The sequence below is a fragment of the Ahaetulla prasina genome, chromosome 2, assembly GCF_028640845.1.
Source record: "Ahaetulla prasina isolate Xishuangbanna chromosome 2, ASM2864084v1, whole genome shotgun sequence".
In the NCBI taxonomy this organism is placed as follows: Eukaryota; Metazoa; Chordata; class Lepidosauria; order Squamata; family Colubridae; genus Ahaetulla; species Ahaetulla prasina.
The window spans coordinates 28,761,544-28,779,001 of record NC_080540.1 but is presented as its reverse complement, the minus strand read 5'-3'; the positions used below and the strand labels follow the sequence as shown (position 1 = coordinate 28,779,001).

Below are 17,458 nucleotides of genomic sequence, written 5' to 3'. Positions count from 1 at the left end.
CTGCTGGATTTCTGGATAAAATGCCTGCCACTTTTGTGAAATACTACTTTTTTTGTTTGAATTTATATCCCGCCCTTCTCCGAAGACTCAGGGCGGCTTACAGTGTTAAGCAATAGTCTTCATCCATTTGTATATTTATATACAAAGTCAACTTTATTGCCCCCAACAATCTGGGTTCCTCATTTTACCTACCTTATAAAGCAGGGGTGTCCAAAGTTTTTTTGGTGAGGGCCAATTCCGGAAAAATAAGCAAAGGCCCGGGCCACACCATTGAAGGGGGGGGGGGGGGGCTAATTTTTTTCGTACCAGTTCTGTGGGCGTGGCTTATTCTGGGTCATGTGACTGGTGGGCGTGGCTGGTGGTCATGTGACTGGTGGGCGTGGCTAACTGCTCATGTGACTGAGTAGATGTGGCTATGGGCATAGAAACTACTCAGAGGGCTAAAAAAAGTAATTTTTGACCAGTCCTCACACTTATGACCATCCTCACATTTATGCCCATTGCAGCATTTTTAACAACCATATCACTCATTTCACAACTGCTTCTCTTCACCACGGTTACAAGATAGGGTGCAAAATGTAAAGATAGTTGTAGGTGTGAGGACCAGTCAAAAGTGTGAGGACAGGTCAAAAATAACTTTTTCAGCCCTCTGAGTAATCCTTATGCACAAAATGCTGCAACAGGCATAAATGATGACCGGTCATAAGTGTGAGGACTGGTCAAAAGTGTGAGAACCTGTCAGAAATCACTTTTTTCAGCCGTCTGGGTAGTCCCTATGCACAGTTTAGGCTTAAGTATACTATATGTGTGTGAGTTATATATATGTGCGTGTGTATCTCTATGTTTGTGTACGTGTGTTTGTGTTATGTTGATTTTTAATGTAATATTTTTAAATATAATTATTCAGAAAGGCATGCGGCTGGACAACAAACAGTATATAAGCCTAGTAAATTCATGTGTGGCCCGGGCCACACACAAGAGGTGACATATTGACACATGATTACTGTGTGTATTTCTAACTCACCTATAATGTGAAGAACATTGCTCTCAGTGGGAGCAGTGATGCTGTCCCTTGGATTGAAGGCGAACTCGGCCTCGGGATGCTCCGGGGACAGAAACGCCGCAAAAGAGCGACGGCTCAGCTGCCCCCAAGGGGAAGGGAGGACCCCGGAGAAGAGCCCGACGCTTCGCCGCAGCCACACACCTGATCGGCCTCCCAAGGAGCTACGACCGGGGTGCCCGTCAACGAGCTCAGCTCCCACAGCCAGCCCGGCCTCGCATTAACCGGGGCCCCTTTCCAGCAGCTGGTGGGCAGCAGGGGCGTGCGGGGCGCGGCCGGGGCCTCCAAAAGCAGTAGGGCCGCCCGGGCCTTGAGTCCGCGGCTGGCGTCCTCCGGCCCTTGAAGCAGCAGCGGGGGCGGCGGCCTCCCGTGGCCCTTCGTCTCTAGGCGAAGAGCAGGTGGCAGTCAGTGGCTCCCAGGCGGCGATTCCCTCAGCCTCTTCCCCCCCACTCCCCGCCTCCCGCCTGACTCACCAGCCCTGGGCCGCCTCCCGCCTGGCCCGGCCTCCGAGCGGGACTTGGCTGGAACCACCAGCGGCTCTCCGTCCGCCTCCCGCCGCCTCTTCCTCTCGGGCAGCCGAGGGGCACCGCCTCGCTTCAGTCCGCACTCCGGGGGGACAGGGGACGGGGCGGCGGCGGGAGCAGCGCCTGTGCCTATCCCGCGCGCCGCTTCCCCCCGCCGCTGCCCCAGCGGATCCCGCCACCGAAATTCATCCTCAGAGTCGCCCATTTTGGCGGCGCAGCTACGCAGGCGCCACCTTTCCGTTGCTGCGCGAGCTCCCCCTGCTGCTCGGCGGCTGAACTGCCCCAACCCTCTTTGCAACAGCCCCGTGCCGGGACGGAAGAGTCACGTACAGAAACAGGAGCCATCTACGATTTTTATTACATATTTTACCCAAGACGTTGGGCAACCTTCTATTGCACCAGGCCACCCCACCTGGGAAGCCGGGCTGAATGGTGAAGGCGGCCATATTCAATTATATTTTCAGAATTTGCTGCGGGCCAATAAAAACTGACCCGCGGGCCGCAGTTGGCCCGCGGGCCGTAGTTTGGACACCCCTGTTATAAAGGATGGAAGGCTGAGTCAACCTTGGGCCTGGTGGGACTAGAACTTGCAGTAATTAGAAGCAGCTGTGTTAATAACAGACTTCATTAGTCTGTTGAGCCACCAGATGCCCAGAGCTTCATTGCTTCTTTTGATTATTATTATTTTTCTTCAGGAGCTGCTGTTTAGCTCCTCCACTTCACTTGACAGGTGTGGCCTTTCCTTCTTTATCTTTTGCTACATATTTTTCCTCTAGATTTGGGGACCTTTTATATCTGGAGGACAAGAGTCTTCAGTGTGGCATGGCTTTTATGTGCCCCTTGCAGTGGGGAAACCATCAAACTTAGCAGTTCAGGGAGAGACTTTGGGATGAACATTGAAATGCTTTTTGGGAGTCTAAAACACACCCCTTGAAAAATGCAACTACCATTAAAAGGCAATTTGAATACTTCATTCTTGCTCACCTCAAATCCCAAGTCAAGTTTAACTTTTAGTTACAAGTTTTAATGTTATCTACAATATACAGAAAGAATGAGCTGAACTAGAGGTGGACGTAAGATCCGGGTAGCCTCTAGACTAAGGTCAAAATGCAGTGGAAACAATAAATGTAATAGTGTGCAACATTCCTCCTAATTTGAGCATAACCTAAGATGTCTTTTATCCTGAGTTCTCATTGCTAAAGTAAGAAAATTGGCCTTTCACCCAAGATTACCACCTTCAGTGAACAAATGCTAAACCATGTCTCAGGAAAGCCCCCTTTGAGCAAAACCTGCTCCACATTCTGTGGATTTATATGGTCTCTCTCCCCGTATGAACTCTTTCATGATTAGTAAGATCATTTTTCCGAGTAAATTGCTTTCCGCATTCCATGTACTTGTATAGTCACTCCCCAGTGTGGGTCCTTTCATAACAAATAAGATCTTTGCTGCAGTTAAAACTTTTTCCACACTCTATGCATTTATTTATTTATAATTGAATTTGTACGATCTCAGCCCTGTGGATTTTCTCATGCAATTTAAGGGGTCTTTTCTGAGCGAAACTCTTTCCACATTCTGTACATTGAAATGGTTTCTCCCCTGTATGGATTCTTTCATGACTAATAAGACCACTTTTCCGAGTAAACGCTTTCCCACATTGTATACATTTATAAGGTCTCTCCCCAGTGTGGATTCTCTTATGGCGAATAAGATCTGAGTTCTGACAAAAGCTTTTTCCACACTCCACGCATTTATACGGTCTTTCTGCCGTGTGCATCCTTAGATGGAAAGTAAGGCGCCATTCGTCAATAAAGCTCTTTCCACACTCCAGGCATTTATGCAATTTGTCTTCTGTGTCAATCCTTTGATCGTATGTAATATCATAACTCTCAGTGAATCTCTTTCCAAACTCCACGCAACTATATGTGTTTTCACTTGAGTGGCCCCTCTGATGGTGAGTCAGATTATGCCTTGTACGGAAGTCGCTTTGGTTATTTGAAGACTCTGCCCTTGGTAGTTTAAATAACCGCTGCCACTTCTCGTTCTCATTTTCCAGCCTATCACCATCACCTGGTTGGAAAAAAAAACAACCCAAGAAATTCTCATTAGAATTTAAAACGATGGCGAAGGGGGTAGTGGTGAAATCTGATCCGGCTTGCTACTTGTTCGCTCGCTGTGGATGCATTAGCTGTGCATCCGTGTGCATGCGCAGTTCGCACCAAACATGCACTGGGCGCGCATGCACAGTACGCGCCAAAAGGAGGCTTGGGAAGGTAAGTAGAACGTTAGCGGGGGAGGGAGATCAGCTGTAGTGCGCAATCTTGGGAACCTTTTTTTTTTTTTACCGTTTAAAAACATTTTTTACTACCTATTCACCCGAACCAGTAGGAAAAAAAAAATACCCTATATACTCGAGTATAAGCCGACCCGAATATAAGCCGAGGTACCTAATTTTACCACAAAAAACTGGGCAAACTATTGACTCGAGTATAAGCCTAGGGTGGGAAATGAGGCAGCTACTGGTCAATGTAAAAAATAAAGATAGAGCCAAGTAAAATAACATGAATATTTATTTGAACGAAAAACAATAAAAGTGCAAAAGGGGGTCCCCAAAAAGAATATGGTATCAAAAATACAGTATCTTTAAAAGTAACAGCAACCAAGCTAACGAGAGCTAAAATCCCTCAAAACTGGAGTTCTCCTCCTCCTCATCTGTTTGTCCAAACAGAGCTTCAGCTACTTCAGCTTCTGTGATGTTATCCGCATATACGTTGTCGTCATCACTGAGTTCACAGTCATCATCATCACTGCTGTCACTCTCATACAATGCGCTGTCTTCACTGCCATCCATAGCATTACTAATGCCACATTTCTTGAAGGCACGTTGCACCATGTCCTCTGGAATATCTTCCCATGCATCACGAACCCACTGTGCTATTAGTTCTATGTCTGGCTTTCTCAGATTTCCAACTTTTGTCAGACGAGCTTGACCAGATGTCATCCATTCATGCCACATCCTTCGCACACGGTCCTTGAAAGGTTTATTTAAACTGACATCTAGGGGCTGCAATACAGATGTAAGCCCACCTGGAATAACGGCCAAAGTGACTTGAGATGACTTTGCCAATTTTTTTATGTCATCAGATGTGTGGGCTCTGAACATATCCCAAACTAACAGTGATGGTTTTTTCTTTAAGGCTGCTCCTGGTCGTCCGTTCCAAATTTCTTCCAGCCATTTTTTTGTTCCATCTTCATCCATCCAGCCTTTAACATGTGCATGCACTGTAATTCGTGGCGGGAATTTTACCTTTTTAGGCAAGGTCTTTCTTTTAAAAATAATAACAGGCCTCAGCTTGGTTCCATTAGCCAAACATGACAGAACGACTGTGAAATGGTTTTTTTCATTTCCTGTGGTTCTTAGTAAAATTGTTTTGTCTTCCAAACTTGCCACAGTTCTGTTGCTTGGAAGATCAAAGGTCATCCATATTTCCAATATCTTGAAGGTCATAGTTATGGATCCTTCTTTGTTTTATGATGAATGAATGGAATGACATCACTTTTTCATCAAGGTCTTTTGGCAGCTTCTGTGCAATCTTTGTTCTTTGCCGCAAACATAGGCCAAACCTATTCATGAAGCGGGTACACCATCCTGCTGATGCAACAAATTTTTCAGTGCCTGGTACTTTAAATTTTTCTTCTTTAGCCATTTGAAGGGCATGTAAGCGAATTCCCATACGTGTTACATAGTAACCATTTTGACTACACTCCATAACCCATTTATGCAATTCAGTCTCTAGAGCCCCATATGAAGTCGTTAAACCACGTCGAGCTTTTTTTGCCTTTGGAAGCTTTTCCAAGTCAGCTTTCATTTTCCGCCACTCCCTTACTTGTTTTTCGTCAACACAAAATTCCCTACTTGCAATACTGTTATTGCTTTCTTCTGCTCTTGACACAACCTTAAGCTTGAAAGCAGCTTCGTATGACCTGCGTTTTTGTTTTGATGGTCCAGGATTAGAAGTACCGGTACCAATATTGGGATCCATTTCTAACAGGAAAATTCAGTACATTAGGCAGTGGACAGTACGTTCGATCGCCAGTGGACAGTACATTCGTTAGACAGTGGACAGTACATTAGGCACTGGACAGTATATTCCAACTTAGCACAACCACCTTACATGGGCAACACAACTATCATGTTAAATAAAAATACCTGTAATATAGCACGTTTTAATTTTTTACTTTTCCCTTCCTCGTGGCTCAATCTGCTGAATTAACAGGGGCTACGTGTGTGTTTTCAGTTAGAGGCAGGCACATGCACACAGAGGAGGAGCTTGTGTCTCTGAGTGATGTGCCAGCCTCCTTAACGCTGTATGTGACACTGTCCAGGCTGTGCTGCTGCGGGCTCGAGGGGGGGGGGGAACTCAGGTCACATGGCGGGCTGCAACAAGGGGAGCCGGGACTACAACTAACTCTGCAAGGGGAGCCGAGACTACAACAGGGGGAGCCAGCACTTCAGATACAGGTACCTCGGGGATGATGTTCGCGCCATTTTATTATCTCCTGGGGGGGATGTATATTCGGCACTTGTTTACATGTCGGCGCTTGCTACAACTACCTCTGCGGGCGGCGGTTGACAGCTCACCCGCCGCTCGCACAGGCAGAGCGCACACCATAGCAATGCCCAGCACATCACTGCAAAGGTTTCCATAACCGCGGCCACGGTTATGGAAACCTTAGCTTTAGAAGCAGCGCCCCCTGCTGGACATCTATCAAAAATACAGTATCTTTTAAAAGTACATCGAGACGTAGATTCGAGTATAAGCCGAGGGGGGCCGCTTTTCAGCACAAAAAACGTGCTGAAAAACTCAACTTATACTCGAGTATATACGGTACATACTATCCATTGTGATCCTAATTTTCCTGAGATCAGGAAAGATTTTACAGGTGATAGTCATTAGAGTTCTCACCATCTCAATTATGCAATTGAGTGCATGTATCTTCCCTGTTTAATTCCCACTTAAAACACCTTTCATAATCAACAGAACCCAGAGCAAAGAGGATCCTTACCCAAAGCAGGCATATTCATAGTAACCTCCAGCATGACTTCTCTGCACAAAGCCTTCTGGCTAGAATCCAGCAGTGCCCACTCCTCCTCTGTAAAGTCCACAGCCACCTCCTCAAAGAGATCAGAGTCCTAGAAACAAAAAAATATCTTCCCTATATGGCAGTCCTCTCTTATGTCTTCTTTCTTAATTCCAAAAGAGAAAAGCTTTGCAAGAGACCAAATGGACATTTTCTTCTAGGAAAGATACAAACACCCTGCAAGTGCACATAGGGGTCCCAGGGTGGGAAGCCCCCCCTCCACCATGCTGCATTTTTAAAGGCACAAAATATGGCTTAGAATGATGCATCCAAGTTGTAGAATGGCACTGCTTGGGGACCCCACTGCCCTAGCCTGGAAGAATTCACTAAAAAGATTTTGCGCAGAGGAGTCCTCTGGGCGTAACTCTCTTGCCCAGTAAAACACAAATTTCTTAGAAAACAGGACGTAACTATTAGAAATTCTTGATCTGCCCTATTTCAAAATGTTGTACGTGATCCTGAAAATATCAAGTCACTTTACCATCAGTCTTGCCATTAAATCTTCTCAGCTTTGACTTACAGGTTTATATGAGAAATTTAGTTTAGTTTAGTTTAGTTTACTTTATTGTCATTGCACATGGTACAACGAAATTAAATGCCTTCTTCAGTGTACATTAGAACTATAAAAATAAAAATAAAATAAAATTAAAATAAAATAAAATAAAATAAAAACACAAGCATACATCCTTTACGTTCTATATAATTGAAACTGAAAACCCAATGTTGCACTAGAATTCAATATGGTTATTGCCCTGGGATAGAAGCTGTTTTTCAGCCTATTTGTCCTTGTTTTTATTATCCTGTACCATCTGCCAGATGGTAATAGTTCAAAAAAAGGGTGCCCAGGATGAGTTGGATCTTTAAGAATGTTTTGAACTTTCTTAACTTAGCGGGAGCTATAAAGCTCTTCCAAAGAGGGGAGAGGGCAAGCGACGATCTTCTGGGCAATGACGTTGATCCTCTGGAGTGCTGCAATTGGCAAACCATACACAGATGCAGTAAGTTAAAATATTCTCTATGGTGCAGCGATAGAAGGCCACCAGCAGTTTTTCATTAAGTTGTTGTTTACTGAGAAGTCTCAGGGCGGAGTATAATCTCTTCTGGGTCCTTTTGACCAGTGCTGCAATGTGAGTGCCCCAGGTCAGGTCTTCTTTTATAAGAAACTTAAAACTGGCCACTTGCTCCGCTCGGTCTCCATTGATAAGCAAGGGCTGGATGTCTGATCTATTCCTTCTACCGTATAGTCCACTATAAGCTCCTTGGTCTTATTTGTGTTAAGGACCAAGTTATTGTCTCCACACCACGAAAGCAACCATTCCATGGTTTAGTTTCAAATTTGTCCACCTGTAATTTATTTTTAAATGGATATATTGGGCTATTACCAGTGGTGAGATTCAGCCAGTTCACACCCCTTCAGGAGAACCGGTTGTTAACTTTGTGAGCAGTTTGACAAACTGGTTGTTGGAAGAAATCATTAGGGTAGAGAACCAGTTGTTAAATTACTTGAATCCCACCACTGGCTATTATTGAAGCAATTTATAGGATGGGATAGGATGGGATGGGATGGGATAGAATAGAATAACAAGAGTTAGAATGGACCTTGGAGGTCTTCTAATCCAACTTCCCGCTTAGGCAGGAAACCCTATACCATTTCAGACAAATGGTTATCCAATCTTTTCTTAAAAACTTCCAGTGTTAGATCATTTACAACTTCTGGAGATAAGTTGTTCCACTGATTAATTGTTCTGTCAGGAAATTTCTCGTTAGTTCTAAGTTGCTTCTCTCCTTGATTAGTTTCTACCCACTGCTTCTAGTCCTCTCACTCAGATACTTTGGAGAATAGCTTGACTCCCTCTTCTTTGTGGCAGCCCTGATATATTGGAACACTGCTATCATGTCACCCCTAGTCCTTCTTTTCATCAAACTAAGCATACTCAATTCCAGCAACCATTCTTTATGTTCTAGCCTCCAGTCCCCTAATCATCTTTGTTGCTGTTCTCTGCACTCTTTCTAGAGTCTCAACATCTTTTTTACATTGTGGCGACCAAAACTAGATGCACTATTCCAAGTGTGGCCTTACCAAGGCATTATAAAGTGGTATTAACACTTCACGTGATCTTGATTTCTATCCCTCTGTTAATGCAGCCTCGAACTGTGTTGGTTTTTTTGGCAGCTGAATCACACTACAGCTGCCAAAATACCAATTTTTGTTCACTTGCTTCATGTTTTTAATTTTTTAACTGCTTTCCCCAAGTCTTTTCAAAACTGTTAAACTGTTCCAAAATATAAGTTACATTTCCTAATACAAGACTCTTGTGAATTGTCCTTTGTTTGCATTCCTAGGACTATCTTCAAAGTTAAATCATTAAGGCTCACTGGGTCATTCTGTGGGGACACCAGGTTCAAATTCACATAGACTCGGCATTTGGTTTTCAAAGAAGCTCATGAATGAATGAAGCTCATGAACTTTTCAGAAGAAATCTACACTTACTTGGCAAGGTGGCCCCAGTTGCATCCTCCTGAAAAGAAGCTCTTTAGAATCATTAGATGGATCTCCTCTTCCTTGGAGCTCTGCTGAGATCTCCTCAATTAACGGCTCCTGCAACTGAAAAAAAAGCCTGATTTATGATCCACTTTCAAATGACTTTAACCATGTTTTTCTTCTCCACATATATTTTTCCAATTCAAATCAAAATGATAGAACTTGAGAAACTCCTACTCTGTGAGTTGCTGTTATTTCTGAATAAACACCTGCCACTTTTGTGAGTTGCTTTTTTATTTCCTATTTTCCTTCTAAACAGGAGCTGTTTATCTATCTCCTTCCCTTTACTTGACAACAATGGCCTTTCCGTCTTTGTGAATGTATTTACGTGTTTTTATGTCTATTCTATCCATGAGGAGACCACCAACCTGGAAGTTCAGAAGGAGATCTTGGAATATACACCAAGGTGTCTTTGAGAGTAAAATCCACGCCCTGAAACATTGAGACTCTCATTAAAAGCTATTTGGATACTTCATTCTTTCTAAAAAGTTCCCAGTCAGGTTTAACTTTTAGTGATAAATATTTTAAGATAATTATGAATATATAGAAAAGAAAAGCAGAACTAGGGAGAATCTCTGCTGCAATGGAGTGCAACCTTTCGGCAGATTTCATCAATAAATCACTTTTGCAAAATGATTCTGAAGGATATCCACCTTTAATGAATGATATACTCTCCATATCAAAGCAAAGGGACATGCAGAGTGCAGTAATATCCTAAAGTAGACTAAAAGCATGACGTGACACAAATTGGGAATAGATGAAAATAGAATTAGTAACAGTAATGAAAATCATGTCTGGAACTTCAATAACCAAAAACTGTCAGCAGACAGACCATTTGCTAAACCATAATGTAAACACTGCTTTGGAATAGCCAACTCCCCAGAAATAAACTGAGGATACAAAATGGTCTTGTCAGACTTGAACAATCCAGAAAATGAAATTTAATGTAGAAAAAAGCAAAGTTTTACACCTAGGCAGGAAAACCATAGATACAAGTACAGATCAGGCAAAACCTGGCTCAAAAACCGTAACTGTCAGAAGGACTGTAGAGTCCTAGTAGACAGTCACTTAAATATGAGCTGGCAGTCTGCGGCAGCAACCAAAAAAGCTAATAAAATCCTTGGTTGTATAAACAGAAGCATAGAATCAAAATTACGTGAACAATTAGTACCGCTTTATAAAACCTCAGTAAGGCTACACCTTGAATACTGCATTCAGGTTTGGTTACCACATTACAAAGATGTTGAGAGACTGGACAGCTACCGTATTTGTCTGAAATGGTTTTCTGTATGAACAAGGGGGTTACACAAGAAGACTCTCAAGTCCCTTCCCACTCTATATGGAAGAATCCAGGAAATACAAGACTTGTGTTAAGTATCTAATAATCATACAATATTTCTGCTTACATCAGTTGGGAAAAACACATAGGCTTGGGATCTACATCTATACTAATTTTACTGAAACTAAGCAATGTAAAAAATGGATAACTATATTCAAATTGTGATTTTGAAAAGTATTTTACTGACGAGCTGAAGGAGCTTCTTTGAGGAGAAGTGAAATGTCTTCAAAGAAAAACCAGACCACCAGTTGGTGACCGCTGGACTAGAGAAGTGATCCAATTTGATATAGAAACATGTTTTGATGGGTGGACGGGTGAGATTTTGAGCAACAGCTATTACTAGATAGAGGAGCTCTCTTGGATTCACTCTGAGTCCCTGGTTTGGGAATCCTGACTGGAAGAAACATTTATCAGCCCTCCTAGGTAGACAAGAAGAGGGACAAAGAATATTCGCTCTGTCTGTAAGACCACATTAATAATATCTTTTTTCTCTCTCTCATTGTACTCACTGGAATACTAGGAAGGGTTTTTATGACATTTCCTCCCCCACCCCCACTTCCATGGGGGAAAGGAGGTATCTTTTGCATTATGGTTGCCCAGTCCATGACAAACTATGTGGGAAAATAGAATGTGCTAATACCGTCCTACGAAGTTATTCCCACATACTATTACACCATCCCAACACTGAGATGTTGTCTGGATGTCTTTTCTCTGTGATTATCTGTAAAGAAGAGAAACAAGAGGCATAGAAGAGAATGAAAGTCCCTCACCTGCCGCCCCTTTCCGGCCTCCGGAGCAAGTGCGGGGCCGAGGAGGTAACCTTCGGCCAGGGCCACCGCCTGGGCGCAGCTCTCCGCCCCGCATTCCCTCAGCCAGCCCGACAGCTCCGGGGGCAGCAGGGCCAGCAGCTGCTCCAGCACCACCAGGTCCAGCATCTCGGCTTTGCTGCGCCGCTCGGGCCGCAGCCACCCCCGGCACAGCCCGTGCAGGCGGCTGCAGAGCGCCCGGGGCCCCTCGGCTTCCAGGGAGCGGCAGCTGCGGAACCGCCAGCGCTCAGCCTCGGAGCTGCGGGGCTCCTCGGGAAGGCCGCTCCCCGCTTTCAAGGGAGACAACCGGGCCTCCATTCGGTCTCCGGCTTCAACGAAGCACGAACGGCTGAAAGTCCCTCCGATGCCGCCTTCGCTCACGGCCGACCTTTCCTCACCCACTCTCCCCGCTCCTTTCCCGGTTTGAGGGGAGAAAATGGAGCTCCGCTCCCTCAGGGCTTCTGAGGCGGAGAAGAACAGCTGCGAGTCTCTCCCGCCAAAACTTCTCGCGCTCGCCAGGCCTCCCACAGACTCGGTGAGATATGACTGCTTCCTAGAGAGGCACAAGATTACAATCCCTCGTTTTATTGCTCTTGACTAGAGCGTCTCATGAGGCAGCTACCGCCTCTCCTGTCCTCTGTCCAACATCCGGGCCCGACAAAGGTCTTCTGCGCATGCCCTGTTCTGTGTAGACGCTCAAAAGTCGGTCGGAGTCACGTGGTGGCGGAATATTCGGTTGGGGAGTGGGAGGGGATGCGCGGGTGAAGGGAATTAGGCCCGGAGGCGGTAAAGCCGGGCAGGAATAGTTCAGGGGTCTTCAACCTTGGTCCCTTTAAGACTTGTGGACTTCAACTCCCAGAGTCCCTCAGCCAGCAAAGTATAAAATAAAAGTATAAGCAGTTTCTTACTCACAATATGTTGGGAAGCTCAAGTGGTGAGGAAAAATCACCTCAGAGACTGTTCAATAGAGGTTGTCTTTCTGGGCCTGATCTCACTCCTTTTCCTTCTGGTCGGAAGATAACAAAGGGAAATGAGAAGTTTTCTTTAGCTAAATCTTAAGATGGAAGAAAAGAAGAGTACTATTTAGTGGGAATTAATAGAACTCTGCAGATTGAATTTGAAAAATGCATGTGAATTCTGCTTTATAGTTTTTTAGGTAAATTAAACCATGGTGGCACCATGGTTAGAATGCAGTATTGCGGGCTACTTCTGCTGACTACCGACTGCCTGCAATTTGGCAGTTTGAATCTCACCAGGCTCAAGGTTGACTCGGCCTTCCATCCTTCCGAGGCCGGTAAAATGAGGACCCAGATTGTTGGGGGCAAGAGGCTGAGGACTGTAAAGCACCATGAAGCTGTATATAAGTGCTATTGCTAAATTAACAGGGAAGTTAATTTAATTATAGTTAATTAATTAATTAATTATAATTAATTAATAGTGCCTGGAATGCACTACCTGACTCCGTGGTCTCTTCCCAAAATCCCCAAAGCTTTAACCAAAGACTATCTACTGTTGACCTCACCCCATTCCTAAGAGGTCTGTAAGGGGCGTACATAAGAGCACCAGCGTGCTAACCGTTCCTGTCCTAATGTTCCCTTTGATTGTATCCAATTCGTAAGGTTATTTCATGCTTATATATACTGTTGTGTTTGACAAATAAATAAATAAATAAATAAATAAATAAATAAATAAATAAATAAATAAATATAAAGTCAAGGAAGCCATCAGTTCTCAGGTTTGTAAAGATGGTGGGATGGTGATCGGCAAATGGCAGGAAACTGAACAGCTTAGTTCTTATTTTTCATCCCTCTTTCCACAAGGAGCAGAAATATGCAAGTCAAAAGAAACAACGGAAAACCCGGCTGCTCTGAATGAATGCAAATATTTGGAACCAGAAAGTTCTTCTGAAGCCCTTTCCATGGATTTATGTGGTTTCTTCTGTTGGCATCATTTTACAAGAATTATGGTGTAGTTCCCGAGTAAAGCTTTTCCACACATTACATAATTTCTCCTCTGTGTGGATCCTCTAATAGTTATTCAAATAAGAGGTTCTACTAGAGGCTTTTTCACTTTGTCCATTTAGAAGTTTTACTCCTTGCGTAGATCCTTTCATGATGAGCAAGATGTTCTTGCCCAGTAAAATTATTCCCATGCTCCATGTATTAGATTTACCCATTTGGATTCTTTCATGAGTAAATACCTTGTGATTGTTAAACCTTTTTCCACACTACATGCATTCGTATGGTCTCTGTTCTGGGTGAATTCTTTAATGAGAATTAAGTTGTTCTTTCCAAGCAAAGCTTTTTCCACGCTTTGAGGAATTCTGGGAGCTGAAGTCCACAGGTTTTAAAGTTGCCAAGGTTGGAGAGTGGAGACCCCTCCTCTACTCAGCTTCAAAGTCTGGCAAACGTCTTCTGCACATGCGCTCATATGCGGACGCTTAAAAGTTAAGCAAAGTTTGGGAGTATTTGGTCGGGGAGTGGTAGGTTATGCGGGAGTGTGGAGAAGGGCTAGGGGGCCCTGAGTATGATGGGCACGGTGGACGTAGAGCAGGGCTGTACCAAAGATGCTTCCTGAAGAAGCAACTGGACTTTCTGGTTCTGAAGCTGAAGCTGAAGAAGCTTATTGGATGAGAAGCGAAACGTCTTCAAAGAAAAACCTGAAAGTCCAGTTGCCTCTGGGGAAAAAAGGCACCTTTGGGACAATCATGACCTGGATGACTGAGAATCTCCATAGACACAGAGCAGGGTTGGAATGAGCAAAGCTCCTATGAATGGAATCTGCTTTGATTGTTGGTTTTGAGCAGCTGGGATTTTTCTTTACTTCAGGCAGTTTATGCATTATATTATTATTATTATTATTATTATTATTTTAGAGCAAAATTTTTTTATTTTCCATAATAATTCCCACAATTTGACCAGTGTACAATACAATCACTTATCCAACAATCAGTCCTATACTCAAATTATACTCAATCAGGGCTGCTTGACTGCCACTCCCCCCTTTAATCCTTTCTTCCCTTCTCATCCTTCTTAAACTTTCCCCACCTATTATATAATTATTACATGGTATATTTACAGATCCCTCACATCCAGGACATAAACTGTTTCAACTCCTACCCTCAAAACGACGCTATAGAGCACTGCACACCAGAACAACTAGACACAAGAACAGTTTTTTCCCGAAGGCCATCACTCTGCTAAACAAATAATTCCCTCAACACTGTCAAACTATTTACCAAATCTGCACTACTATTAATCTTCTCATCGTTCCCATTACCAATCTCTTTCCACTTATGACTGTATGACTGTAACTTTGTTGCTGGCAATCCTTATGATTTATATTGATATATTGACATCATTTGTGTTATAAATGTTGTACCTTGATGAACGTATCTTTTCTTTTATGTATACTGAGAGCTTATGCACCAAGACAAATTCCTTGTGTGTCCAGTCACATTTGGCCAATAAAAAATTCTATTCTATTCTATTCTATAATTAAATGTAATGTATTATTAAATAAACATGAAAGTTATAAATATTTTGAGGATTCCTCCAGGCCAGTTTATTTGTCCTGTCTGTTATCTGTATTAGTGTGGTGACACCTCAATGAAGGAACCTTCGTTTTTCTACAGAATTCAATCTGCCCTATATATTGTCGGTCTCTATTTCTGTGCTGTTGAAGTTTTGACTTTTTGTTCACTTTTTCTGCTTGATCTTTCCTGGCTGGTTGATCCTTAAAGAGTTGATCTGGTTTCAAAGGGCTGTGCTACCTGTTCTGTCCTCCTCTGCCTCCATCCGAATGAAGGCTTAATTAGCCGGCACTATCAGCTCTGGCGACAAAACAGCCAGCGTCTGCCAAGAGCCCTTGTTATTTTTCACGGTGCTGGTGAGTCACAAACTTCAGCTCTAGTCAATCAGTGGATTTGCCTGTTACAAAGAGACACAGCAGCTCTGGCTGCCTTTTATATCCTGTGGGGTGTGGCTCCATGACTCAGCACTTCCTAGGCCTGCCCCACCCTTGCTTCTGTTGTTCCCTCCTCTCCTGCCTACGAAACCTAGGATTCAACCATGCCTGATTGCTGTCAGCTGGGTCTGCAGGCGTGCTTCTGGCTCCTGGAGCTGATCCAGGGAAGCCGGTGCTCCCGAGGTAAGTCCTGACGGCCCTTCCCCTTCAGTGTCCAAGTCAATTTCTGGCAGCAGGCCCGGCTCTGAGTCACTTTCTGGCAGCAGGGCCAGCTCGGGGGGCGCAGATACAACACTACCTAAAAAGACCTAGCAATTGACCTCCTGACGTTGGTTTGTCCTCTTGAGAAGCAGACTCCAATATTGGGCTCCGTATCACTGGCCATGACATCTGGGTCAGAATAGTGAAAAAAGAATACATGGAAAGAGACAGCAGGAGAAATACAGGTCATAAGACTTTATTAATAAGGTCCCAAGACTTGTAATGTCTAAAGGAGTTTTTTTCTCTCCAGAATATGTTGGGAAGATGAAGCGGTGAGGAATAATTGCCATAGCAACTGCTTAAAAAGAGGTTGCCTTTCTGGGGCTGGTCTCACTCCTTCTCTTCTTCCAGCTCACAAGATAATAAAGGAAAATGGTGAGCTTTCTGTGGGAAGAAATGTCCATCTGGGTTCAGTTCTAAGTGGAGAAAAAGACACTGGAAACCTGAAGACTGCTTGGAAAGATGGTTTAATGGTGGACAGCTTCACATGGTGTGAGTTCCAGAACAGAAAAGGACCGAGATGCTGAGCACGCCTTGATTTTATGCCCTCTCTGAGCTTTGAACTTCCTGGGGCACAGGAAGAGTATCCTGATTGGTTGTCAGTCTCCCAGGGGGTGGGGGTCTTAGCTAGCCTTGCTGGCTGATGTAATCTTCCCAGGTGCCATTTGGTGAGTTTCTGTTGCTAGATGGGTCCTTTTGTGTTGCAGATGATGATCCATTGGCAAAGGTGGGGGGGAGGCAGGAAGCTGCTTTGTCCTTAAAACATGTTTCTCCATTTCTCATCCAGGGAAATATAATATTCTGCCCTTTTTAATTTTTTCTAAAATATTTCATTCTTCTAGGAGAGGGGTAAGTGCTAACTTCCTACATTTCTTTAGCTAGTTCTTAAGAAGACAAGAAAAGAAAGTGAGAACTATTTTGTGGAAATTAACATAGCTCTGCAGAGTGAAATGCTTTCTGAATTTGATAAATGTATGCTATTTCTGTTTCCCATAGAAACAGAATGTCATATTCTGTTTTCTTTTTGTGTGAAGACAGATGCAAGGTACAGATTAAACAGTTCTGCTTTCTCTCTACCGCCTATTACTTCTTTGGGAGAAGATGGGAAAGAAATAACAAGCAGTAGAGAGAAAGCAGAACTGCTTTATTCATGCTTTGCATTTGTCTTCATACAAAAAGAAAACACATCCAAAAAGAGAACTATGAGACAGGTTAGGAATGCAAATTAAAATATGCAAAAATAAGATAAGAGAACACATATCACTTCACTAGGATTCAAATCACCAGGTTCTTACAGACCACATGCCAGAATTCTGAAGGAACTGACAAGCATGATTTCAGAACTATTGAAACGTATCTTTCAAAGTTCTTGGAGCACCGGGAACTACCTGAGTCCTGGAAAAGAGCTGATGTGGTACCTATCTTCAAAAAAGGGGGGAAAACACATTCAGGAAATTAAAAACCAATCAGCCTGACATTAATACCCGAGAAGATCTTGGAAAAGATAATCAAGCAACAAATCTACAAACATTTAGAAGCAAACAAAGTTATAACCAGAAGCCAATATGAACTTATCAAAAACAGATCATGCCAAAGAAATCTTAATTTCATTCTTTGACAAAGTGACTAAATTAGTGGATCAATGAAATGCTGTGGACATAGTATACTTAGATTTCAGTAAAACATTTGATAAAGTAGATGCACAATCTACTTCTTGGCAAGCTAGAAAAATGTGGGATAGACACCATCACCACTAGCTGGGTCTGTAACTGGCTGACAAATTGTCCTCCTCAACCGAACAACATCCACATGGAGTGAAGC

At 43.5% G+C, this 17,458-nt stretch overlaps 1 protein-coding gene across 2 annotated transcripts; it reads right to left on the bottom strand.

The window, feature by feature from the left end:
- Nucleotides 1–1,592: 1,592 nt before the first annotated feature.
- On the bottom strand, nt 1,593–12,322 carry LOC131191783 (zinc finger and SCAN domain-containing protein 30-like). 2 transcript variants are annotated; one of them, XM_058170246.1, is made up of 4 exons: nt 11,375–12,314; nt 9,215–9,328; nt 6,649–6,775; nt 1,593–3,651 (listed from the first exon to the last, which is right to left on the bottom strand). In XM_058170246.1, exons 1-4 carry the CDS (start codon nt 11,726–11,728, stop codon nt 3,071–3,073), a joined length of 1,176 nt encoding a protein of 391 aa, XP_058026229.1. In that variant the 5' UTR covers nt 11,729–12,314; the 3' UTR covers nt 1,593–3,070. The 2 variants fall into 2 exon arrangements, with proteins under 2 accessions (XP_058026229.1, XP_058026230.1); XM_058170247.1 differs by lacking the exon at nt 1,593–3,651 and adding an exon at nt 3,693–5,626 and having other exon boundaries at nt 11,375–12,322.
- Between the last annotated feature and the right edge of the window lie 5,136 nt (nt 12,323–17,458).

Coding starts and splice junctions, on each gene's coding strand:
- LOC131191783 (XM_058170246.1), bottom strand. CDS start 11,728: ATGGAGGCCCGGTTGTCTCCCTTGAAAGCGGGGAGCGGCCTTCCCGAG. Junction 9,329..11,374: donor AGGCCGGAAAGGGGCGGCAG/GTGAGGGACTTT, acceptor CTTTTTTTTCAG/TTGCAGGAGCCGTTAATTGA. Junction 6,776..9,214: donor AACTGGGGCCACCTTGCCAA/GTAAGTGTAGAT, acceptor TTTTGTTTCTAG/GACTCTGATCTCTTTGAGGA.